The sequence below is a fragment of the Lagopus muta genome, chromosome 15, assembly GCF_023343835.1.
Source record: "Lagopus muta isolate bLagMut1 chromosome 15, bLagMut1 primary, whole genome shotgun sequence".
Classification (NCBI taxonomy): Eukaryota; Metazoa; Chordata; class Aves; order Galliformes; family Phasianidae; genus Lagopus; species Lagopus muta.
This window is the reverse complement of record NC_064447.1, coordinates 11,123,477-11,147,857: the sequence shown is the minus strand read 5'-3', so window position 1 is coordinate 11,147,857 and position 24,381 is coordinate 11,123,477. Positions and strand designations below refer to the sequence as shown.

The following is a 24,381-nucleotide window of genomic DNA, read 5'->3' as shown; positions in this document are numbered from 1 at the left end:
CAGGGCAGTGTGGAACAGCAAGAAAACTAAAAGGCTGCAGAGCTCTCACCCTGCTGTCTCCCAGCTCCCCCACAGACCCCTCCTGGGAACATTCACAGCCCTGTGCCAGCAGATGTGCTGCAGGGGCACAGCACGGCTCCAGGACGAGCTGCTCCATCCTCAGTCGTGGCACCAACTGCTGCTCCCCAGCCCTCCTCGGGGATGATTAATGCCCAAACAGTACAGGGAGCCCCTGTAATAAGCTGGAGGCCCAGCAGAGCCCGAAAGCACATTCCTTCCTCAGCCTCCTCCCTCCTTATCTCTCTCCTCCCTCCTCAAAACCACAGTTAGATAACGGTTATTGGAGCAATAAAATCCATAACTTAAACACGAGCACCAGGGATGGCCCCTGCCAGAGCACACAGAGCAGTGGAGCCCACGGGCACCATCAGATAGAGCCTCCAGGCAGAGCTGGGTGCCCACAGCAGCTGCAGGGCAGCCAGGTTCACCAACCCCAAGCCACACCAAATCACACCAAACCACGTCCCCCAGTGGATCCTCCATGGATCTGCAACACCTCCAAGGCTGGCGAGTGCAGCCCTCACTGCCCACCTGCACCACTCACCCAGCTGCACATCACAGAGCTTCGTCCTGCAGCAGTGAGGCTCAGTTGCTGTCTGGATGTCCACAAAGGCAACGCAGCTCCTCCAGCACGTGAGCTCACGTTCTGCAGATAGAACAGAACCCCGCAGTGCGTCCCACGGGGGAACGGACGGCTTCGGGCTGCACTTTGCAAGGGAAATACAAGGCAGGAGGCAGCGAGAGACCTGGTTCAGAGCAGATTCACTCTTTATTAGAAGTTTTACATGCCGCTGCGTACAGGAAAGCTGCACATTCAGAATTGGACTCACCACGAAAACACGGGGCTGGGTGCAAACACAAGCATCAGATGAGCGCGCGGATGGAGAGGTCCGAGCCCAGGAGCCTGGCAGCGCCACAGCCCAACCCCCCCAGCTGTGGGTCAGCTCCTGCCCTCCCAGGGCGCCTCTGTTCCCCAACCAGCAGCTTTGGTGGCAGCTCTGCACACCAAGCACCCGTTTCCTGCTCTCCCAACTCCCTTCCCACGCCTGCCAGCACAGCGAGCGCCCATTTCCCCCCCGCTGCTCATAGCGAGGGGCGACACAAGCAGGGACTCTTATGCTGACATTTTATTTTCAAAGAAAGTTTTGAAAGAGCAACATTTTCCCCAGCAGCCTTGGGCAGGGAGCTGCAGCTCCGCTTCAAAGGACCAACTTCAAAACCAAATCCAGCGTCCTAATGGTTTTGTGCTACATTACTTAATTGTCACGCAGCTCATTAGCAATGCCTGATTTCAGGTTCGCCGCGCGGAGATGAAGTCCACAAAAGAAGGGGCTCCTTTAAAGCAATAAATAAAACAAGGAACCGGGCAACCAGGCTCCGATGGTGCTCACATAAAACGTTACACTTCACTGCTTAAAAACCGAAATAAGAACCCCGCCGTAATTAAACGTGCATTGATCTGCCTTCCTCCAGAGCTCGCAGCTCTGACTTGGCACGGGGAAGGGGGGAATGCACTGCAGGAGTGGGGCTCAGCACGCACCCACAGCACCGGCACAGCGCAGGGAGCCTCTGCACAACGCTGGTCCCCTGTCGCTGAGCGAGAGAGGAAGCTGTAGATGGAACCAGGTGACCCTGCAGAGCAGGGGGGAAAGCTAAAAATAATAAATAAGTAAAGGGGAGGGAGAACGGAGCACAGCAGAGGTCAATGCCACGAAACAATGGATATTGATGTCTCCATTCATTTCAAACAGCAGAAAGGTCAATGCCTCCCTTGCTTCGTGTTTTATGGCCGACATCCTGCTGCTAACAGCAACAGTGTTCGTAGTCAGACCCCATCCATCCTTTTTTACGATGATGGTTATTCCTAACCAGGTTGGCCATTTTGAAAACGTGATGAAAGCTGAGGAGCGGAGGTGGGAGGGAGGGGGGGAAGCTCCCTAGAAGTATCCGTGAGTCTGGGGGCTGCGTCCAAGGCGACGTCCCTTCACTGCTCATCACTATTCCCTGTACAGCATCCCAACTGGTTTCTATGGAAATGGGTCTCCTGCCAGCACGCCCGGCTGCCTGCGCATCCCTGCGGAGCCACAGAGCCACGTGGATGGTGCTTCACCCTGCAGCGCCCAGCCAGGGCTTGGGGCTCCCTGCCCCGAGTCCCAAAGAGCCACCAAAGAGGTGAGAGGACAGACCCTGCTGCAGAGACAGCCCTGGGGATTAATGCAAGCAGAGCTTCTGCTCTGCTACCCAGCAGCTTGCATCAGCAGCCCAGACCTGCGCTCTCCTCCCAGGAAGGGGACCTCCCAGCCCTGCACGCTGCCCAAAGGAAGCACAAACAAAACACAGACAACTGTTGCTTTCCCCACTATTGCTTGTCCCCAGGATCTCCTCCTCCCAAAGGTGCACAGACACATCAGTGGTCAGCACACAGGTTTCTCCCACAGCCCCGGAGACGGTGGGTCAGATTTAGGGAGCAGCACAAAACACACCAGCAGGAACTGGGCAGCCCAGAGAGGCAGTGCCTGCAAGGAGTGCTCCTTCTGTAATGGAATCCATTCATTCCAGCCCACGGACAGCAGCATCAGCAGGCTGAGATCACCTCACTGGGCGCCTATAGGGAGCGGGGGGATATTTCTGGAGAGATGGGGACAGAGACCAGAGGAAGGGGGAGGGATTCTGTATTAAATAAAAGCTAGCAACAGAACGCCAATGCCTCCATTCTCTCCTGCTCCAACGCTGCAGGCTGGAGTCTCAGCACTGAGTGGGCTCCGAGTCCCATGCACTGCTCTGCTCAGAACATATGGTGCGATGCTTAATAGCCCAGCTCTGCCAATTGGGGACTATTAGGGTGGGTTCTTTTCCCAGTGTAAATGTTGCAGAATATAAATTGTAATTAACACCGATGCCAAAATAGCACTTAGAGAAAATAAGCACATTATTAACATCTGGTGAATCCTGCCTGCAGTGCAGAAGCAGCGGAAATTCTCACTCACCATAAGAGGATTTGTGGCAGAGATAGGAGCTCCAGACCATGGCCGGGGTGGGCAGAAGGCATCTTCCCCTTGTTGTCACCATTTTGTAGTGCTGTCTTTACTACCTGTGGGCGACCTTCCCCAGCCCTGATCATAACTGCTAGCGTTTGCATCAGGACTTCTGACCAGCTTGCATGAATACAGATGTCTGAGCATCACACTCTGGCCAACAGAATAATGGTGTTACAAACCAGGCCTGACTGCCTGCCCCGACCCAGCAACAAAAGGCAGGTGGGTTCCACTTTGCCAAGAGGAAGGCATGGCCTGCTTTGTGGGGCTGCTCTGACCCCCAGGACCAAAGGATTAACTGCCAGCTCTGCCAAATCCTGCTGGTGCTGCTGTGCGTTGGTGGAGGAGAAATGCCTGGTTGGGATGAGAATGGCCTTCCTCCTGCTGTTGGGATTCCTCCATGGGACAGGACAGGTTTCCTTAAGCGTTGGTGTGGGCTCCGTACCCTCAGCCTTCCCTTCACCCTGCCTGAGAGGCAGAAGGAGAGCAGCACAGCACTGGCACTGCTTCCAGCAACTCGCTGCCTGACCCCCATCAATTACTCCAGGAAAGAAACCTGGACACACACCAGGCAGAGCTGGAGTGGATTGAACTGGACGGAGCAGAGGCTCGCTTTCCTGCCAACAAGCTCTTGGGCTTTGCTAGAGCGTGGGAGGAGGAGAGAAAAAAGTTGTTGGAGAGGGAGAGAGGGATTCGAACAGGCAAGCAATATGGCACGAGGTAGAAAGAACAACCTCACGGGGAGAGCAAACAGCAGCAGGATGCCAACAGCGGGGTGCCAGCGCCGTGCCTGACCTGCGGCGGTCTGCAGCGCTCCAGGAGGGCTCCCAGCTCCACTCTGAGGATGGGGAGGATGTGGTTGCTTCCAGAGGCCTCAGCACGGCTGCTGCTGGACCCAGACCTGAGCAGGGAAGGGAGAGGCAGACAGCAAACGCGTGCAAGGGTTGGTTTGAGCAATGCACAGACACTGAGCCGCTCACCATCACCTACCTGAGTGTAGGCTCATAGGACAGAATTGTAGAACGGCCCGGGTTGAAAAAGACCTCAAAGATCATTTAGTTCCAAACCCCCTGGGCAGGGCTGCCAACCACCAGACCAGGCTGCTGAGCCACATCCCATTAAAGCACTGCTCAACACGAGAGCACGGATAGGAGATAGCAGGTGCAGAGTTTACCAGCTCCAGCTGACGGCTGCTCTGCAGAAGGCAGAGCCACTGTTCTGCCACAGGATGCTCCAGCAAAAGGGAAACCCGACTGCCACTCAGCAACGGCGCTCCAGGAATTCACGACACAGCTTTTGGTACAGCTGTCTGATGCTTTCAAAGTGCTCAGTAAATAAGGCAATATGAAAGTGATCCAGACCACTACCGATGCCTGAGGATCTCTGGAGCAGAGAAGCTGACCGAAGTCATGCTGTGAAGATGCTTCACTACGCCTCTAAGATTAGCATCAACTCAGAGCATGGGACCTAAAGACAGAGCCAGAACACTACATCCCCATCGAAAAGGCAAGACAGACTGTACTTAAATCAGAGCTGAGCCTTAGCTCAGTCAGTGTAGGCTCCACCTCCCCAGGACAAGGACTTCCAAAACAGCTGAGAACATCTTCCACCACGCCAACCGAGCATCAGCAAGGACACACACAGCCAAGGTGCTCATAACCACGATTTGTTATTTAAAAAATAAAAGCTAGTCCTTGTGGTACTCCTCAATCTACAGATCATGAAGTATCTGTGACTGCACGTGTGCGGCTACCAATGTGTGCCTGTAACACAGGAAAGATGGGATGCATCTCAACGGAGCGACACACTGCTGTGCCTCTTAGCTGCCCGAGGCTTCTACTTTGCCAAAAACAGACCAAAGCAAAGAATGATTTCCACCAATATCACAAAGCACACTGCCAAAGTACACGGGGGCCCTTGGGAAATACACCAGGCGACACGGGGGAAGGAGAGTCGTTAAGTCAGGTTCTCTTACCTTCAACTTCAGTAAAGGAACAAAGCAATTCATTATTAACCGCAAGGAAATACTCATCGTGTTCCAGAAGCCTTTGAGACAGGCTGCTCAGATGCAAGCATCATCCGAGGAGACGTTTCCCCACTTCAGATGGGCAGCTTTTTATTTTGCAACTGCACCTATTGAAAGTGATTGTGCAGCACCCGGGGAGGCGGCCGGGAGCTGCAGGAGGGGAATCCAGACCAAAGAGAAGCAACCCTACACATTCACACCGCCTGTCCCCTCCGTGCTGTCACCACCACAGGTTGGGGGGCTCCTCGGCCACTCTGCTCTTAAACAAGGTGATCTCATCCAAGTGCCTCATGGGGACGTCTCTGATGACCTCTGTCAAGTCCTCGTGAAGCAGAGGGAAAATGACGACGTTTAACGCCGGGCGGTCCGCCTGGAAACTAAATCAGACACAGGTTATTAGCAGAGGAGAAGCACTAATTACTCCATGCAAACAGCACGGGGATTGGATGGCTGTACATCCTGTGGCAGTGAGGGCAGGAGGGGATGTTCAGAAGGGGCAGCTGCGAGTCAGGGCTCCCACTCCCCCTCCTCCTCGTGCCCCTGCACGGAGCACAGCCAGGCTTTTCAGCACACCCCACTTCAGCACGTCTGCTGAGCTGACACACAAGCCCAATTCCAGCCTGCTGCAGGAAAGGAGGGGGGGGAAAAGAAAAAAAGGAAAAAAAAAAAACATTAAAAAGAAATCACAGCTTAAAGATATCCTGAGAGGAGCAGAGATGGCAGCAGCGCTGCCCAAGCCGAGCGGTGTGCTCAGAGATAACAGCTCAAACCACCTGCAAACCAGCAGCAAGATGCAGCACCATTAGAGAAATCAGGGCAGAGCAGTGCTGGGCAATCCCTGAGGGCTGAGCCCCGGATCCACTTCAGGCCCAGTTGTTGTGCATGCAGAACCTATCCTGTGCAATTAGAGCAAGGCAGGTCTAGAAAGCTCAGATCTGCAGATCAGCATTTCAGTGCGCTCACACACACACTGCAGCCTCCTCTTTCACACAAGTCACAGAAAACCTGCCTTGGCACCACGTGAGTTTGTCCTCACGCATGCAAGCATCCCTCTCTGTAATTCTGGGCTCCAGCCTCTGAATTCACAGCCTTGCTGTTTTCATGCCCTCTTAGAGAAATCTGCAGTCTCCTCCTGCCCTCCCAGCTCCACTTGCCAGCACTGCTCAGCTGGCTCTGCTTTCCAGCACACACTTAAAGTCCCAGACCTTGAGAGCAGCAAGCATTAAAGCCATTTATACTATATGAAAAGAGCCCAAGTCCCCATCAGCAAGTATTCTGCATGACAGCAGCCTAACAGGAGAGCACGGGGGAAGAGAATTTGCTCAGTGTAGCCAAATGAGATGAGTTCAGCTTTTTAAAGCCAGGGGGTAAAGGAAGTTACGCCGTAGCTTAAGGTGACACCCTTGAGATTAAAACACTTTGCCTATTAGCACCGTGCCACTGAGATGCTCCCTCTGAGCTGTGTGACAGGGGCCAGCTCCTCGTCACTCTAAGCAGGCAGAGTGGAACTGGCAGCATCAGTCCCCTGAGGCCGAACCAAGTTGTGCTGAGGCTGGAGAAGAGATCACTGCTAAACAGGCTTCTCACATGCAGATGTGCCTGGAAAATTCCCAGCTCATCCTTAGCACTGATACAGCCAGATTCCTCTCCAGCACAGAGGAACAGAAGGAGATTTGCTGCTGGATGCTGTGAAATCCCAGGTAACCAGTGCTAGCATTACGGCCGAGAAAAGGCAACAAGAGATGGTATTTCCTGGGGGAGAGAAAGGATGCTCCCATCCACAAATGATTTGCAGTACAGTTTGTAGCACAAACTCCCACACCAAGTTCAGTTGCTTGGTCCTGGCGGGTTAAATTAATTGGTCTGAATCTGAGCAGCTGCAGGAGCGAGGATTTCCAGCAACAAAACGACCTGGGGCAACGTCCTGCCTTTCTGCATCACAGAGCGCCCTTCATGCCTCACGCCTGAGGGCTGCAGGGAAGGACAGAGCTCCTGAGTGCAGCTGGAGGCTCGGGAGCAAGGCAGTCTTTGACAGCCCCTCCTCAGCTCCCCGTGCTCCTTACCCACAGCCCTGCAGAGGAAATTGTGCTCATAGACCAAGTTTGCTGCAGGAAGAAGCAGCTGTCTTCATTGGAATACAGCTCTCCTGACTGTGAACTCCCCAAACCTCTCTTTTCTCTTTGCATACAGGCTGCCATCTCACCAGATACAAAACTGTAGCTTATAAGCAGCCTTGCGACTATAAAAACAAGAGCCCAGACAGGTTCACATGACAATCTGCCACCAAGACAACTGAGAAAGCCCAACACAGCCAGAACACCTTCCAGAGAGGCTGGGTTTGTAGAATAAGTTTGAACTCGATCTCACAGAAAGAAAAAAGAAAAAGAAAGCTTTGTAATTTTCTCTCCTCCCCGCCCCCCAACAGGAAACTGTAAGTTACTGCAAGCCTTGTAAATTCCATACTGCAGCAAGTTGACACTGAAGAATTCTTTCCATGTACAATTTGTGTGAGCTAAGAAAAAAAAATCAAATGCACATGGCTCACCATTATCCTCAGCTAAACGTGCGTGCAAAGCCTCTCCCTTAACTGCCTGTTAAAAAACACCCTGATTTTAACGAGCAGCTGTCATAATGTTACACTGGGATTAGCAGTTCCCAAAAGCAGACTCCCTTTGCAACCTATGCTCCTTTAGTTCATCCCCGGAAGGCAATTCCTTTCTTCATACACCTGTCCAGGTGGGCTAGATTAAGTGAGAAGCTCTGAAAGCAGCAGTTCGAAAGGCCCTAGGCACGGGGAGGAGATAACAAGAAGGGGAAGAGATTGAGTTAATCAGTTGCAGAATAGCTCCTGTAATCTTCTTGATGGTTCTTTCCTCATTCTGCACCTGGATGGACTTCAAACTGGATCTACCTCCGCAAGCACACGGCTTGTAAAATGAAAACTCCAAGGACAGAGAGGGATGTCGACCTGGGGAGACAAAGGAGCTGCAGTTCCAGACATGAAACCCTGCTTTTTTCCAAGGGAAAGGAGCCAAGGATACGCTCGCTTCCTACAAAACCTCCAGACTAAACTCATCACGATTAATTAAATGAAAGCAAGTTTTCTAGGCAACTGACTAGCAGCCCCTTCAAAACAGATCCTTTAATCAGAAACAACCACTGGGCTAACAAAGAAAATACACATGCATGCATTTTCCAGAATAGCCTCTGGTCCAGCAGACTCAACGCCAACCCAGCAACCACCCAGCAGGAGCTCTCACAAGCAGCTCCCTGATCCGTCCCCGTTCGGATGGCAATGTTCAGCAGGGCTGGCTGCAGCAGCTGGCTGGGAACAACCGTGGAGCTGAAAAATGGGTAGCAAAGTGTTATCACCAATTCCTCCCTGCGTCAGCGGGGGTATAACCTTGTTGTGTGCTCAGACCTTGAACGGGCTGCACGTGGCTGCAAGGGTTAACGGTGCTTTGTCGTTTGACTCCAAAATTATCCCAGAGCAGGTGTGGACAGTAAGGTTATTTTCAAGCCAACAGCTTGGTAAATAGCTTAACGCCACGGTCTCAATTGCTTCCAACCAGCGTGGCGGGATGCAATATGTAGGTCAGGGACAAAGTCAAAAAGAAAGGGAAAAATTCTTAAAGCAAGGTCTGCACTTTAATCAGATCTCCTTGATTTTAGCAAGATAAAAGAGTCACTGCCTGGAATGCAGTTATCTCCCAGCAAACACTCCCAGCCTGTGCTTCCTGACATGCCAGGGGGCCGACCGGTCTGCAGAACCCCAGCTGCCCATCCAGCCACAGGGCAGCCCAAAGCTGCAGGTGAGCCCTGCGGTGCCTGCTCTGCACAGCCACACAGCAGCTGTGCTGGGGTGGCTCAGACTCACCTTAGGCAGACAGGATGAGGCAGCATCTGGTACTGAGCAATGTGTTTCCTCCAGAGATTTGCAGAGACGCCTGAGAGAGGTGCTGTGCCAAGTGGGGATGTTGCAGCACATCCCACCCCCCAGATGCTGGCAGGCAGCGGAGGGCACAGAGGTGGTATCACTGAGCACTGGCAAGGCAAGAAGCACACGCCAGATAAAACAAGGAAATACAGCGTATCAGGAGCGGATCAAGGCCAGCTTTTAAACTCCACAAACACAGATAAGCTTATGGGAAAGGAGGCTCTAGGAAAGGAATGAAAGAAAGCCAGGAGACGCTCGAGGTGGGGGAACGAGACATGGTAGAGACAGAGCAGATGTGGACTCCTGTAGGTGTGATCTCAGCAGCAGCTCAGCCCCCGCTGCAGCCACATACCCTGCCCTGCTTCATGCAGACCTTGCACTCAGCCTGGTGAGCTGCTTGCAGAGAGCAGCAGCAGCGGCCCGCCTCGCATCTCACACCGCACACAGCTCTCACCCACACGCACAAAAACCCCGTTAATCCTCTGCCAGGCACAGCGTCAGCTTGTTTTTACTGGAAGACTTGCTCACGTCTGAGAGTTCAGATGTGGCATCTGACTTGTAAGCTTCAGCCAACGTACCTGAGCCAGCCTGGAAACTCCCGTGCCCGGAGCACAGCTCAGTGGAACAGAGGAAGCGCCAGGACACGCTGGGGCAGCTGACGAGTGGCACCATCCAACTGCATACACACACTGTCCTCATCTTTTCAGGAAGGCCAGGCGTACACCTCAGGTTTGTTCCACTGGTTGTGCACAGACCTCAGGGAACTGCCAGAGCTCTGTTTGTTGACAGGGACTGCCAAGAGCGTGACGTGGAGCCGCTCCAGAGCTGCTTCCAGCCACACAGGCACCTTCCAGGAGGACCCCTGCCCCCACACAGCCCCCAGAAGGCTCTCAAGGGATCCAAAGCCAACACACTGAGTCTCTGCAGCAGACCCAGATCCTAACACCAGTATTGCTTCCAATACTCTGGCACGGCTGGTGTTGAGCAGGCTTCATCATCCTACCTCAGAAATAGACTTCTGAAGTTCCCCAGGAGAGCAGCTGTGTAATGGCCTCAAGCTGCACCAGGAGAGGTTCAGGTTGGATATTAGGAAAAACTCTGCAAGAGTGCTCAGACACTGGCACTGCTACCAAGGGAGTGGTGGGGTCACCACCCCTGGAGGTGTCCCAGAACCACAGAGACTGGGACGTGGTTTGATGTCATGGTGGGGGTGGGTTGGGGTTGGACTTGGAGACTCAGAGCTCTTCCCAACCTCCATGATAGCAGGATTCTACAGATCGCTTTCACCTCCACACAAGGAAATCCCTTCATAAAGCATCTCCCCTCACTTTGAGTCCCATCACTTCAGCCTCCGCTCTGGCAAAGGACACGGATGGCACTCTGGAAGGAGGTCACATACAGCACTTCCATCACCCACTGCCTTCACTGCAGCATCCTCTGCCACCGCATCATGTCAAGCCCAAACATCAGCACATCAGGTGCACCCTAAGGGTGGAATTCCATCCATCTGCACGGTGGGTTCTCTCTGTAAGACATGAATGATGCTCCATTACCTCTACCAAGACCTGCAGCTTCCAGACTGAGGCTCCTCCATTATTTTGCCAGCTGAACTCCACGTCCCTCAGATGTGACCGGACAATTAAAGAGGGAGGGAACGAGAACCCAAGGCGTGCTGCCAGAGTGCCCAGGACACGTCCTCAGGGAGTGCTCTGCCAGAGCAAGCTGAAAGTTATTTCCTAATCTCTTCCACAAATTAAAAAGCAACTGCAATAACGGCTCAATTAGATTTATTTTACCATGGAAATGCTTTAAAGCTGCAGTTAATGCTTCCGTTCAGCCTTTTACACCCTCGTGAAGAGAAAGCGTGGCTGTACTATTCCAATATTATTTCTCAGCCAAGAGAGGGAGGAGGACGTCGCTTGAAACCTACTTGTGCACAAACCCATCTTCCCTGTAAGGAAGGTTTCAGGGCTGAATTCCTTTCGAGGCACACCAGCTAGGAGCAGGAACCAGTCATTTGGGTTAGCCACAGGAATGCACTTAAGAAGGGGGTATGTCCGTGCCCCCAGAAGAAGGTACATAAATATACCAAACTGGGGATGGTCCCACAGGCTCTGCTGGCTTGCAAACTATTTGAACCCACCCTGAAACAACATCCCTGGCAGCAGCAGAGGTGTCAGGGCCGCACCCCAAGCAGCCAGCCTTCGCCAAGCCTGCCGACGAATTCTTGGGTAACACGAGCTGACAAGGATGCAGTTTGTTATTCAGTCCGTGACAGAATGATTCAGGGGTTTCTAAGAGCAGGAAATGAAACAGACAATGAAAGCTGGAGCAGGATGCTAATGATTCACTACACCAGCCGAGCGATGCATTAAGTCTTCTGCAATCAGATGCAGGGACAGAGCCCACAACATGCTTAGGCTAGCGGAGTGGGATTGGCAGCTACTGCGCCGGCTGAGAGAGCCAGGAAAACAGCTCTGCACTGAAAGGGACTTTTTCAAGGTCAGATGGATGAGTAGGTGATGGAGGGAAGCAAAAACAGCTTGAAAATATCCAGTAAGCCCCAGGTGGTAACACCAGCTTTGTGCAGTGCTGATAATTGCAGCACGGCGGTGGAGGACTCTGCAGAATCCACAGATGATGGTGCACTCGCTTTCTGCCCTAACATCCCCCTCCCACCCCATCCTACAACACTCTTCCAAGGCAGAGCTCACAGCGAGAAGCCAAACAGCAGGAATGAATCGGTTGGCCAGAAAGAAACACGGGGACTTTTAGGGGAAAGGCAGCAAGGGAGCGGGGATGCTTAGATGTGAAGTGAGCAAAAATCCATCAGCAATAGTTCAGTCCTGTGCCAGCAAAGGGATGGGAGCACTTGGCTCTGTCCGAATCATCCTCAGGTTCACCTCTAAGCCCCTTCTTGGAAGCCCCATTGCTGCAGCTGAATGCCACGAGGGCTGCACCCCTACAGTGAGCACTGTGGCTCTCGCAGCCATAGAGGGACACCAGAGCCAGAAGGCTGAGAAAAGATCTGAACAAGAGCCCCGTATTTGAACAGTAATAAGCAGGGGGAGATTTAGCAAATGCAACAAATGCTTGAACAGCAAGACACAATTCAGACTGAAACAGTTGTCCCTGGGAAGTGGCAGGAACCTTGTTGTGGGAGTCATGGCAAACCAGCTGCAGCAAGCACCCAGCACAAACACGAAGGCTAAGCGCTCCTTTTTCTCCATGCCTTGGACTCTCAGAACAGGCAGACTGTCCTGAGCCATTAGAACTTCCTGTCCTTCCAGCAGCATTTGGCCATCAGAGCCCTGCAGCACAACCTTACAGTCAGGCGGCAGAGCTGCATGCTACAGGCAGGCAGACAGAGAAAGCGAGGCACCGAGACAGAGCAAGGACTGCCCTGCACCTCCTGCAGCCTTCAGAGATGCTGCACCAAGACCCTTCACCCCTCCACCCCCAACAGCTGCAGCCCCCAGGAGCTTCCTCCCTGCTTTTGGGAGACACGAGCAGCTGAGCAGAGCCACCCCAACCCCCCCAGCTGCACCAATGCTGACCATGCTCCGTGCCACGGCTTACCTAGGATTGCGTTTCTATCAATCACAGCTCACCTCGCCACCTTGACACTTCCCCCCTACCCATGAAGAGTCCCTAAGGACCCCACTCAGAGCCTTTTTGTTTTGCTTTCAGGTTGTTTTTGTGATATTTGTTCTTTCCTGTTGCTTTCTTGATCTTTTTCAAGGTGTTTTCTCAAGGACTTCTCACAGGCGCCATTGTCTGCTACTGCAGAGTCCTTGAAATCACTGTGATGATAGAAGCTATCTAAACCCTTAAGCTAAAACCAGGAGAAAAAAAAAAATCTAAAAGGAACACACTGGAAAACGAAATCTGTCCTTGAGGCCAAGAGGACGTTTGCCAAAGCATTTCCTATCTCCCCTCCCCTTCCAAGTATTGCTGCTAGTGTGCTTGACCAGGAGAGCACCTTCTCTCTCCATCTGCATGCCCACCACCCACACCACAGAGCACAGCAGTACCTAACTTACCCACATCCCTCTTCCTGCAAGATTTTTGGGGTAAAGACACATGTAAATAGCATTAGTTAGCATGCAGCACACCGACGAGCAGCGGGATGCCTTCCATGGGTCACAGCTCCATCTACTGACTATTTCCTAAAAGAACAGAGTGAAAACCCTGGGGAAGAATCGCTTGAAGAGAGCCCCATCCTCTCGGATGGCTCAGGGCATTTTGGCTCTTGGAGGTGAGTGAGAAAGAGTCCCTGCCCAAAAGGAGGACACGAATCCCTTTGCTCCACGAAGGCCTCTCTGCACAGCAATAGATGTGGGACTGCATCTGAACACAGAACTGCAGGCCTTGAGATTGAGGTTTCCAGGGTTTTCAGAATTGCCATTGCAGTGGTTTTAGCAGGAGACAGCAAACGCTCACAGCTCAGCATCGTGGCTCAGTTAGGGTGCAAGCCCTAAATGGAAAGCACTGTTTCTTGGCTCTGCTGCTATGTGAAGTGTGGCAGCAGCTGAGCACCATGTGATAGGAGAAGAAAATGTCATTTTACAGAGAAACGGCGAGCCCAGAGCGGTGTCACATGTGAAGGCTGGGAAGATCAGGGAACTGGATGAGGATCACTCGAGCCGCAGCCCCCTGTAAGCACCGGGCCCTTCTCATGTCCCTGAACCATAAAGGAGACCAGCCCTCCCCTACACAGAGGAAAGAAGAATAAAGAAGAACACTGCCATGATTTATCTGCCCAGAGGGAAACAGGCTTCTCCAAAGCTCAGAGGAGACCTTGCCCTCGCAAGCCTGGTTTGCTGATGAGGTCTCCAGATGAATTCTCTTCTGCTTACCACGTTCCACTGAAAAAGAGGCAGAACTGAATCAGAGGCTTTTCACAGAGAAATGCATACACTAATCTCTCTGAAATAGCAGCAAACTTCCACCAGAAAGCTGCCCACGAGGAAGCTGAAGATCACAGGGTCCGGGTTGGAGCTGTCACAAGACTGAAAGATGTGACAACAACTTTCTTTGCAGGCCATTACAGCAGCAATACAGAGTGCTGTCCTTTTGAGAGGCAAAGGAAAGGGTTTGAGGATCCTTGGGCTTTGTACCATGCACACACCTACCAAGGGTGCAAAGCAGGACGTTAACACCTGAGCTCCCATCACTTCAGCCTGTACAGGCACTGCCCTCCCAGATCCACCCCTGCAGGCTGTTGCTGTGCTCAGCCCTAGGCAAGCACTGTGTTTACACTCTTTACAGAGGTTGGGAGAACAGGAGGCACTTCAGCCCCACCAACCCCATTCACAAACCGGGATCATGGGGCCGCAGCCTAACCAAGATCCTCTGCACAGCTCTACAACAGCTCTAATCCATTGCAGGATCCAAGAAATACAGCTCCAAGGAAGGGGAGCAAACAAAGACAGGCTCACAGCCTTCCAGCTCTCACCTTCTTCCATTCTGGCACAGGGTACCTAACGTCACACTTCCCCTTCCAAATTCAAGTCTGGATTAAAGGCACACGAGCAGCACACTGACAGGAAGCCCTGCTGTGTGAAGCACAGCCTTTCCCACAGATCCGAGCTCCAAACTCAATCACACAAGCACTGAACTGCCCTTGGAGCAGCAGACAAAGCACAGACAAGAGAAAGCCAATTCCTGATCCCCATCTGAAGGCAGATTTGCACAAGGCCAATATTGCTGGGAAAGGAACGTGGCTCAAGGCTCACTGATGGCTCACGGAAGAGTCCAGGCTGTGCTTACACATCCTTCTCTGTATTCTGTCCTTTCCACGTTATTACTTCAGACAGTTCCACCAGAATGGGATCTCTGTTGCTTAGGAGCATATCTGCTCCCACTGCTTACCCTGCTCCTGAACTCATAATCTTATGTGACATCAAAATCATTTCCAGAGCCACCAGTTACAACGCCATCGAGGATTATGACTTCAGGTGCAGAACTTGCAGTGGGAGCAGATGCTGTGCTCAGGAAAAAAAAAATACTTCAAAAATTGTTTCCATACAAATGTCTCTATTAATAAAACACAAAAGAAGAAAAGTAGCATGGCAGCAACAATTGTTGCTAAAAATATAAATGGTTATTGACATTTTCGTGGGGCATCGGCTGCTCTCTGCAGAGCTCCCAGGAGGTACAGAACGTAGTAAGAATTCATACATGATAAAGAAAGAGAGAAGGGAAGCACTGCAGAATAGCATGATGCAGCTCAGTAAGCAGACAATGGAATTTTGGCCAATGCTGCATTGGTATCTTCAGGAGGAAGGCAGAACAAAAAAAACCCCACAAAATCTGGATCCTTGGATCTTTTTAAGGATCATAGAACGGGTTGCAAAGGAGCACAATGCTCATCCAGTTCCAACCCCCTGCTGTGTGCAGGTCACCAACCAGCAGCCCAGGCTGCCCAGAGCCACATCCAGCCTGGCCTTGAATGCCTGCAGGGATGGGGCATCCACAGCCTCCTTGGGCAACCTGTGCCAGTGCCTCAGCACCCTGTGTGAAAAACTTCCTCCTAAGAAGATCCTCAGAGTGCTCCCAGAATCAACCAAGGACTGGCTGGACAGATACAAAGCCATCCCAAAAGAATGCAGAGCCTTCCAGAGGCTGCAACAAGCAATCCTGTGTGCCGTTTGATAGGTGGCTAATATAGTCATAGGCTCTTTGGATTTGATCCTCAGAGACGAGCCAAGTGTAATAAGTCATTCTGAAGCTGGAGAAAGGCTGGGGGGAGGAGCACCCGTTAGGATGCAGTAACAACACCGAGCGATTCCAAATTTGCTAGAGCTTAACAGGGCAAAGCAACTGTAGGTGACAAAGAAAACAGATCGAAGGCGGAGAAAACGCTTTATAGAGAACAAACATCGTGCAAAGTCTGCTGCATGGGAGATATTCTGTAAGGACTGCCGCCACCAGAGGACTTCAAAATGCCAGGCGTAATTAAAAGCTCTCTTTTCAGATGCAGTTCACGGCTCAGGCACCAACGTTTCCCACCACGTGAGCCTCAGATCGCTGCGAGGGGCCCAGCAAAATGCATTTAAGAACTGTCAGACTGCAAAGGCAGTTTGTAGCCAGCCTCCCCCAGCGCTCCCCCCAAAGAAAAACCCTTCACAACAAACCCTTGAAAGGCTTTGAATTGCGCTGCCAGGGGATTATCAGTAAGTGACATTTACAAGTGATTAGAGGACCAAGAATTATCTTAGTCACTTGTGGGAAAGGAGGAAAGCTTCAAGGTCAGACCTCTCAGTACTTAAAATGTCGGCAGATGTTTTGTTTACACAAAAAGTGACGTTTGATTTATGATGGAGCTTCCAGGGCTTCAGCTTAGAACTACAGAGAACACGAGTGGGAACGGAATCAAAAACGCATATCATACCTTCAAATATTCCACGGATCAGCTCTTATTAAACTAAGAGGCCGTTTCACATGCCAAGCAGTCACACACTACCTTTTAGCTTCTTGGAACAAGTGCTGCAAGCCATAGAAGCCTTGGCAAGAAAGGAAAAGGAGATAAATCCTCAACAGCTCCAGAAATCCCACACGAATCCCCTCCCGCACTCACCTCCGGACAATGGACTGCTGGAGATTTCTGCAGACAGTGAGAGATTCTCCCATAAACATGTGGCACATGATGACCTCAAGGCAGCTGGCCATGAATGACATCACTGCATCAGACTGCAGAGTCCCGCTCCTGGAGACGATGCAGAGCCGCTGGAGAGAGGAGCAGTGACTGAGGGCCTGGAAGAACTGGGAGCCTGCGCTGAAGTACGGCTGCTCCAGCCTGCAGAGACCAACAAAAGCAAGTCAGCGGGCAGCTCAGCCTTGGGTCGCTTTCAGACAAGGGAGAAGAAAACACATCCATGGGGGTTTGGCCAACCAGCCTCCCGCCATCTCACCCACACACACGAGAACTGTCTGCTTGGGCATTACAAGTTTGGCTTTGCAAACTCAGGCCTCTTGCCCCCAAATGTTGCAATCTGAAGGAAGGGGCACAAGCACAAGGAAAGGCCCTGCGCTGCAGAACCCCGTGGAGAGGCTCTGGCTTAGCAAGATTTCCACAAAACATGTTGGCTAAGAGGGGCTTTGGAGCCAGATGAACTCCGCCCAGCTTTTGCTACCTGACAGAACTGAGCAGCTACTGTGGATTTAGGGACTCGTTGCTCCAGTGCACCAAGCACGGGTCAAACTGGTCAGCTTTAGAGAGAAGGCAGGCGTGAAAAATTCACAGCACACACGTGGTGACCTCGTGCCTCTGAGCCAACAGCAGCCACCACCAGCCCTGCCCATAGGATGGAAAAGAATCAAAGCTCTTCTCTCCCTCAGCAACAAATACATTGAGCCAACATCCATCTTAAACACTTGGCCAGGAGAACAGGGATTTTCTACCCCAGCACTTCACAGCCTCACCTCCCAGCCCTGAGCAAAGTGACAAAAAAGGCACAGCGAAGCCATGCTTGACCAACAAGGGCTCTGTGTTTTAACTAGCAGCCCATCCGGATGACTTCCTTGCAGAAAACAGTTTGCAGGACACAAGAGCTGCCTGGGGCTGATGCCAGCAGAAGCACGCCTGCTTTGCACAGATTTACTACAGGACCTCAGAGCACGTGGGACTGGCAGTCATTGGGTCAGCAAGGCCAAGAGCTCCAGAAGGTTAATCCAGGAGGTGAGAACAAGCTGTCAGCCCCAAGCTGACCTCCGGATAATCTCTGTGTAGGTCTTTGTAGTCTGGGAGGGGTATCTTGGCAACTTAATCTCATTAGTTGATAGATTCTGTTTTCAAGTCTCAGTTCGAGACTGCCCGAAAAGATCCTACCATCTCTTCAGGCAATAGCTCAAAATGAAGGTGAAGGAAATAGGAAGCTTCTCCCATCTCTCAGCAGTGCGATTGGCCAACTGCCAGCTAAGGACAAAGCAGGGAAGCCCCGCAACCTCTCCGAAGGTTTCTAAGTGACCCTCGGTAGCACAGCCATACTTGCAGTACCGCTTCTGCCCGCTAGATGGCAGCGTTGCTTTGGAATAGCGCCTCAAATCGGTTTCTCAGCCTGGAAAACGGGCAGAGGAAAAAGGGGAGAAGAGCCAGAGAATCAGGGAAACGAAAAGGAAACTACGCTATCAGGAGTGAGTGCTAAGCATTAAAAACCTTTCAAACCTATATCAAACCTCAGGCTTCACTCGAGGTGCGATGACAGCTTACGCCAACACGCCTGGCTGCTGCAAGGAGACGGCCCTGCTCATCCTCCACCCAAGGCTGTGAGCTGTAACAACAGGAGGCACGCACAGCCTCCATTTCTAAGGCTCTGGGAAATACAGAGCCAAGGCAAAGCAAAGCAGCACTGCACACCAAAGGCTCCACCCAGACCTCGGTGGTTCCAAGGGGATTCAGTCCTTCAAGGTTAGAGATCCATTCACACGACCCAGGCCATTAAGCAGTCGGATCTCCACCAGCTGCTCCCCCCGGATGGCAGCAGCACGCTCCTCACCCCTTGCAAACGGGAGGCAGTGGGAAACAAAAAGCCTCGAGATGTTTTAGCTGCCCCAGCTCCTTTCACTGCTGCAATGGCTTAGGAACATGCACACAAACATCAGCCTCAGCTGATGAAGAACAGTTTTGGTCATGCTGCAACAATCTTTGCAATCATAGCTATCCACCATGTGAGGATGACCTCGCTTTTACTACTCTTGTGCATTTTAGACATGTTCCTGTGAATAGAGAATGGCCACTGACCCAACAGGACCAGCATTCCCACCCACAGAAACTGCTTTGGGGAGGGGGAAGAGGAAACAAAACAAGACTTTTCAAAGCAGTAACTCTGGGGTCGGTCTTGGCGACCTTAGAGGTCTTCACCAACCTAAATGATTCTGTGATTTACAGACATCGTGTTTACCAGGGCAAGGAAAGCACCACTGTGAGATGGGTTCATAAGTTCTTTGGCAGCAGTGAAGCTCCTGTATGCATCCTTCAAGGTCAGATCAATGGTCTGAGAAGTGAACACCGACACGACAAATTCTACAGAATGCTTTCAACTTATTACCAAGAAAGGAAAAATACATGCAAAAAATAAGGAGGCAAAGTCTTAAATGTAAGCCAAAGGTAGAAAAATATCCCAGTGGGAAACCAAACACTATGTTAACTAGACACTGTAGGAGTCCTTTCCTTCCTGGATGTTCAATAAGTGCACACACACACACACACACACAACATAGCATTTCACCTAGCCCTCAGAGCCCAACACCTCCCAGATACGCTGGGTCTGCTTTTCCTTATCTAAAAGGAAGACAGTTGCAGCACAGAGACTTTAAGCTCTTAAACAGTGGTTGAAAGGCATATCCTGAGCCCTCGAAAACAGCACAAGATGCCTTCCTGTTTTCCACAAGTCCAGAGGAAAAATAACTCTCAAGCCATTGCGGCCACTTCTGACCTGCTGCCTGAGCAGAGGAAGACCAGCAGAGGAGCAGAGGACCGCTGGCAGTTTTTACACCAACCACCACAAAACAAGCACTCCATCACCACAGCTTCACAAACAGTGCAGATATTCAGTGGCAGCCCCTCACCTGAGATCTCTCAAACACTTGCAGTGCTTCAGCATGTCCATGAGAGCAGACATATACACCATTTTCCCCATCATGCCCAGGTTGGACAACGAAAGAGTCCGCAAATGCTGGCACTGCAATCCAATGCTAACAAGCCCAGAACCAGTAACAATATTTGGCAGCTGTGCTAAGGTGAGGCTCTGCAAATAAGTCAGCTGGCTAATGGCAGCCACCTCCGAATCCCCCACACTTTGTGCTCGGACACAAGGAGGCAGAGAGTTCCGAATTGCTGGCTCATTGCGGGGCATGGCAGAGGAAAAACTGGACCCAATTATTTCTAAGGTTTCCAAAAACCTGAGGCTTCTCATCAGCGTCCAGAACACTGAAGACTCCAGCTTCTGACACGCCTGGTCTGCTGAGTTCCTCGGATACGTCTGCACCCCCACACGGGTTTTCTTTCCAAACGTTTGGGGCGCTGCGTTAGGCTGCGTGGGGGGCTTTTCCACGTTCACAGCAACATCTGTGATGGAACAAACTGGCAGTGCTAGCGAGAGTAGGTGCTTTAGCCTGGACAGGAGCTGGCACAAATGGTTCCCTATGCTTTCTGAGCTGTGGTGGTGAGCTGCGGAGAGGTTGAGGTGTCTGAGGTTGCAGCAAGAGACTACCAGGCTTTCCAGAATGCTACTGTCAATGTCATCTTCTGCTCTTCGAAACAAAGACTCCGGAGCCAGGCAGTGAACACAGCCACTGAGATTCAAACTGGTCAAGCTTTTAAGGTCCTTCCCACCATTAATAACTCTCTGGATCAGGTGGCCACCAGATAAGGTGCATCGGCTAAAGCTGAAGTAGAAAGGGTTGTTGAACTTCAAGTGTTGCAGGAGCCCGGAACCATTAAGCCAGGCTTTGGGCAGCTGTAAAGCATCCAGGCGTACATTTCGAGCCATCGAGTCCAGAAGGTTTTTAGTGGCTCCCGTCTCAGCAAAACTACCAGGGGCAGAAATAAGGAAGGCGTGAAGGTTCTCAGGAGTCCGATCGCTCAGCACAGCCAAGTACAGCCTCACCACCTCCTGGTTAACATAGCCAGGGGCCAGCCTGGCGTAGAAGACACGAAGGTTCTGGTAGTGGGGCACATTGCTCTCGCCCACCATCAGCTGCCCAGACAGCATAAAACCTTCTCGCGAGCGATCGAGGATCTCAAAATAAAGCAGCAGTTTCTCAAGGCTGGTGCAGCAAGGAACAACGCCGTACGATGGAGTGTAGAGGGTCTGCTTCAGCTCTGACACGCGGCTGAGGGTGGCTTTGCACTCGCTGCTGAGCTGACTGGCATCAAAGCCCGGGTTCACATCGATCGCCAGGGAGCGCAGGTGCTGAAGCGTGGACAGCATCTTGGAGAGACGGAGAGAGGTGACACGGCACCCGGACAGGTTCAGCTTGACCAGGTTCTTGCACCGTGTTACGTGATCAGTAGTGGAGCTGGGCAGCCAATAGCACCCAGCCATGTTCAGCTGGTGAATCTCTTTTCCAATATCCCTCATCAGTTGCTTCACTTTGTCCTTGTTCACCTGGGCTCAAACAAAACCAGATGCAATGAGACACGAGACAGTCGCACGCAGTGGGTCAGTTTCCCATCTGAAGATGGGGACAGCACTGGTTAGCTCTCACCGTATGCAACTCATCCGAGGGTTTTGGATCACAAGCACATGCCTTTGTGGCTTTGTCAGCCACGCTTTGGACTCTTAAGATTAGAATTCCTTCACCTTCTTAGTCTGTGCAGTTCTGCATTACCAACTGAGAGGCTAAACCTGTCCTCCACCCCACTGTCAGCTGCTGAACAACATCCATTTCCCAACAGCTAAACTATTTCAGCAGAAATAGCTGAAACCAGCTGAACTGGTTGATAGCAGCACAAATTAAAAGAATACACTCATTCTCCTTCATCCACTTTCTTTTGGAAACAAATAAGAGAGGCTTCTCTTTGCCTACAGCTTGGTGATGCAGTCTTCATAAAACATATTATGCTTCATCCCTAAGTTTGTGTTACTAAAAGTATACATTTTCTGAATTAGCTGACTGCGCATCTGACAAATTTATTTGCACAACACAGAAAATATTTACTTTCATTTTAGTTTCCATAAACCCAGAGAAGTTGCATAAAATACCATCAGTGAAAACTAAGGGAGCACAGAGCTGCCCTAACAAAGCCTTCTGGAAAACAAATGCTTTTATAAAACTGTTTATTGTTCGTTCAGTTTCAGAGTTCAAAAGCAGGACATACATGCAGACACACTGAGAAGCTCTACTTCTTGACATTTTTTCAAGTCAGGTTTCTCTTCATAGCTAATAGAAGCAAGCTACTCTCCCCACCTTATAGTCTTTCTGAAGTAAAACTGTATGGGTTAGGCTCTTATCAAGGCAAAGCGTTGAGAGCTTCCTGCAGGTCTTCCTGACGTTCAGGACCAGGTCTGTGCAAGGGACGTAGCTTAGGATGTGCAGAAGGATCTCATCCGAGAACTCCATCAAGTTGATACCATTACTTTCCTCCTCACTCTCCCCACTCACAAGATCCTAAAAGAAATAAGAGGGGGGGGAAAAAAAAGAGGAAAAAAGACAAAAAAGAAAAGCAACCAGCTCACAGACTTCAGCAAATCTTATGAGAAAAGAGACACTCTGAGCTTCAGAGGGATTTCAGAGAGATTTGCAGAGTGAGACAAAGCAAAAGCAGAACACAAACCACCTGCCTTGAGAAACCGCTGCCCTTCCCTCAGGACACAGCAGGGAGGTACTGCAAAACCTCACACAAAGCCATGGCAGCTTCACTCGCTCTCTGCTTTGAGCTGCTTCAGAACACGAATAAAAGTGTTTATACTCATTCCCCTCCTGCCACTCGCTTTGCAATTGGCAGTGGCAGCCCTCAGTGCAGCAGGCAGTTCCTTCCACGTTTTTCCTCTAAGAGAAGCCCATCCCGATAACCTCACCGGTTATGTAACCGTTTACAGGCTAAAAAAATCCCTCTGCAGCCAGCATCACGCTGCCCATAGCCATCCCAGAAGCTCACAACACGGCCGCGGGCCCCAGGGCCGCTCGGGATGGCTGCAGTCCCCCAGCAGCGAAGCACCCGACGCCCCTCTGCTCCTACCTTTACCCTGGGGCTCGGAGGCCCGCAGCCCGCCGGTGGCTCTGGGGGCAGCCGGGCCTTCAGCTCCATCTTCAACGAAGATGAATCACCGTCCGTTAACGCCGCGCCATCCCCGAAGGGCTGGGCTGCTCCTGTCCCACGGCACGGCCCTACACAACGGCCCGCGGTTCCCCAAAGGAACGCCGGCCACCCGCCGGCCGGGCAGCCCGCCCCCGGACCCGCGGGGCTGAGCCCACCGCCAACCCAGCCGCTCGCCGCGCCGGCTCCTCCCCGAGGGGCTCCGTCTCCCCCGAGCGCTGACGGCCCCACGGCTCACCTCTGCACGGCGCGACATGACGGCAGCCGCGGGGTCCCGCCGCGCCCGGCTCAAGCCAGCCGCCTCCCGGCCCCGCTCCGCACCGCCGCACGGCTCTTCCGGCGCTGCCATGACCCGGCTTCCGCAGCCCGCCACACTTCCGCCACCGCCATCTTGAGCGTGGCCACGTGAAGCGGAAGCGAGGGGGCGGCCTCTACGCGACGCCATCTTGAGAGCGGCGCCGCCATGTTGGGGGTGGTAGCTCTCTCCTCCGAAAGGAGAGTCACTGGACATTTATATAATTAACCCGGACTTTAATGAGCTGAATCTTCCCCCTGTGGCTGCATTTCCCTGTGGGAAGTGAGCTTGACGTGTGCTGAGGGCCATGCGGAAGACATCCGCAGCTGCTGTAGATGCAGCCATTCGTGTAGCAGTGGGCTCAGCCCACTGTCAGCTCCCGGCCTCGAGAACAGACAGGACGGCAGAGCTGGGATTCCCAGTGTGTGCTTTGGGAATATTGTTCATAGAAAATATGTTACAAACATGAGCCATGGAGGAAGATGACTAGGTGGCTGCTTTCTTCCTCTTTGCTTGCTGCCGTTTAAGGCCATGAACAAGACTGGGGATCGGCGGGATTAGGGTTTAGGAAATATCGAGTGCACGGGCCTGTTTTGCTTCCAGGCCTGTGAGCAGGATCCTGGCGTGCAGAAGCACACCCTCCTCAGCCCTGAGCTGTGGGACAACTTCAGTACGAGTACCAAAACTCACTTTTCTGTCACGTTTCAGTTAAACAGAAGATAACGACAAATTCAGCACAGAGGCCCCTCAGTCAGGGCTGGCTTGTCTGACATTTAAACAGAACACCAACCTACAGTACTTGTAGTCAGCGGGGAAAGCTGAGACCAAGGTGGAGAAAACTTGCATTTCCAGTGCAAATGTAAATAAGATCATAAGCAGAGCCCACAAGCAGAGTCAAAGCCCTGCCCAGTGCCAGGTCAGCTGGAGCAGCTGGTGTGAGGACTAGCCATGGTTCCCTGCAGCCCTGGGCTGTCTGTGTGCCAGGCAGCAGTTGCCAACCCCAGATAAAAGCTGGGAGCTGAGACAGGTTAAAGAACCTCTCCAGGAGAAACCACGCTCACAGCATTTGTAAGAGGAGCTGAGCTCGGTCTGACGGCCCTCTGAGCAAATGAGCAGTGTAGATAAGACATGAGGCTGAATTCAAGGCAGCAGCAGGACATCAGATGGGCTGTAAAGGAGGAAGGAAGCAAACAGCTACTCTGAGCACTGGCATTTCCCTTGATGGTTGCTGGGAAGCTGTCAGTGGGTGAGTGCAGAAACCTT

At 52.0% G+C, this 24,381-nt stretch overlaps 1 protein-coding gene across 5 annotated transcripts; it reads right to left on the bottom strand.

The window, feature by feature from the left end:
* Positions 1–688: 688 nt before the first annotated feature.
* On the bottom strand, positions 689–23,292 carry FBXL18 (F-box and leucine rich repeat protein 18). Of its 5 annotated transcripts, none has more exons than XR_007380027.1 (6): positions 23,062–23,292; positions 21,974–22,174; positions 19,631–21,171; positions 16,641–16,859; positions 3,891–5,498; positions 689–706 (listed from the first exon to the last, which is right to left on the bottom strand). XR_007380027.1 is itself a non-coding variant. In XM_048961799.1 (6 exons), the coding sequence occupies exons 1-5, from the start codon at positions 23,266–23,268 to the stop codon at positions 5,342–5,344; spliced, it is 2,325 nt and encodes a 774-aa protein (XP_048817756.1). In that variant the 5' UTR covers positions 23,269–23,292; the 3' UTR covers positions 804–5,228; positions 5,312–5,341. The 5 variants fall into 5 exon arrangements, 4 of the variants coding, with proteins under 4 accessions (XP_048817756.1, XP_048817758.1, XP_048817755.1 ...); XM_048961799.1 differs by lacking the exon at positions 689–706 and having other exon boundaries at positions 804–5,228; positions 5,312–5,498; XM_048961801.1 differs by lacking the exon at positions 689–706 and adding an exon at positions 22,746–22,894 and having other exon boundaries at positions 804–5,498; positions 23,062–23,162.
* Positions 23,293–24,381: the final 1,089 nt, after the last annotated feature.

Bases quoted from the DNA above. Each gene is read 5' to 3' on its own strand.
- FBXL18 (XM_048961798.1), bottom strand. From the start codon at position 23,268: ATGGCGTCGCGTAGAGGCCGCCCCCTCGCTTCCGCTTCACGTGGCCAC. The intron at 22,175-23,061 runs GTGAGCCGTGGG...TATTTCTTTTAG, and splicing joins TCATGTCGCGCCGTGCAGAG to GATCTTGTGAGTGGGGAGAG. The intron at 21,172-21,973 runs GTGGGGAGAGTA...GTTTGAGCCCAG, and splicing joins TACTTCAGAAAGACTATAAG to GTGAACAAGGACAAAGTGAA.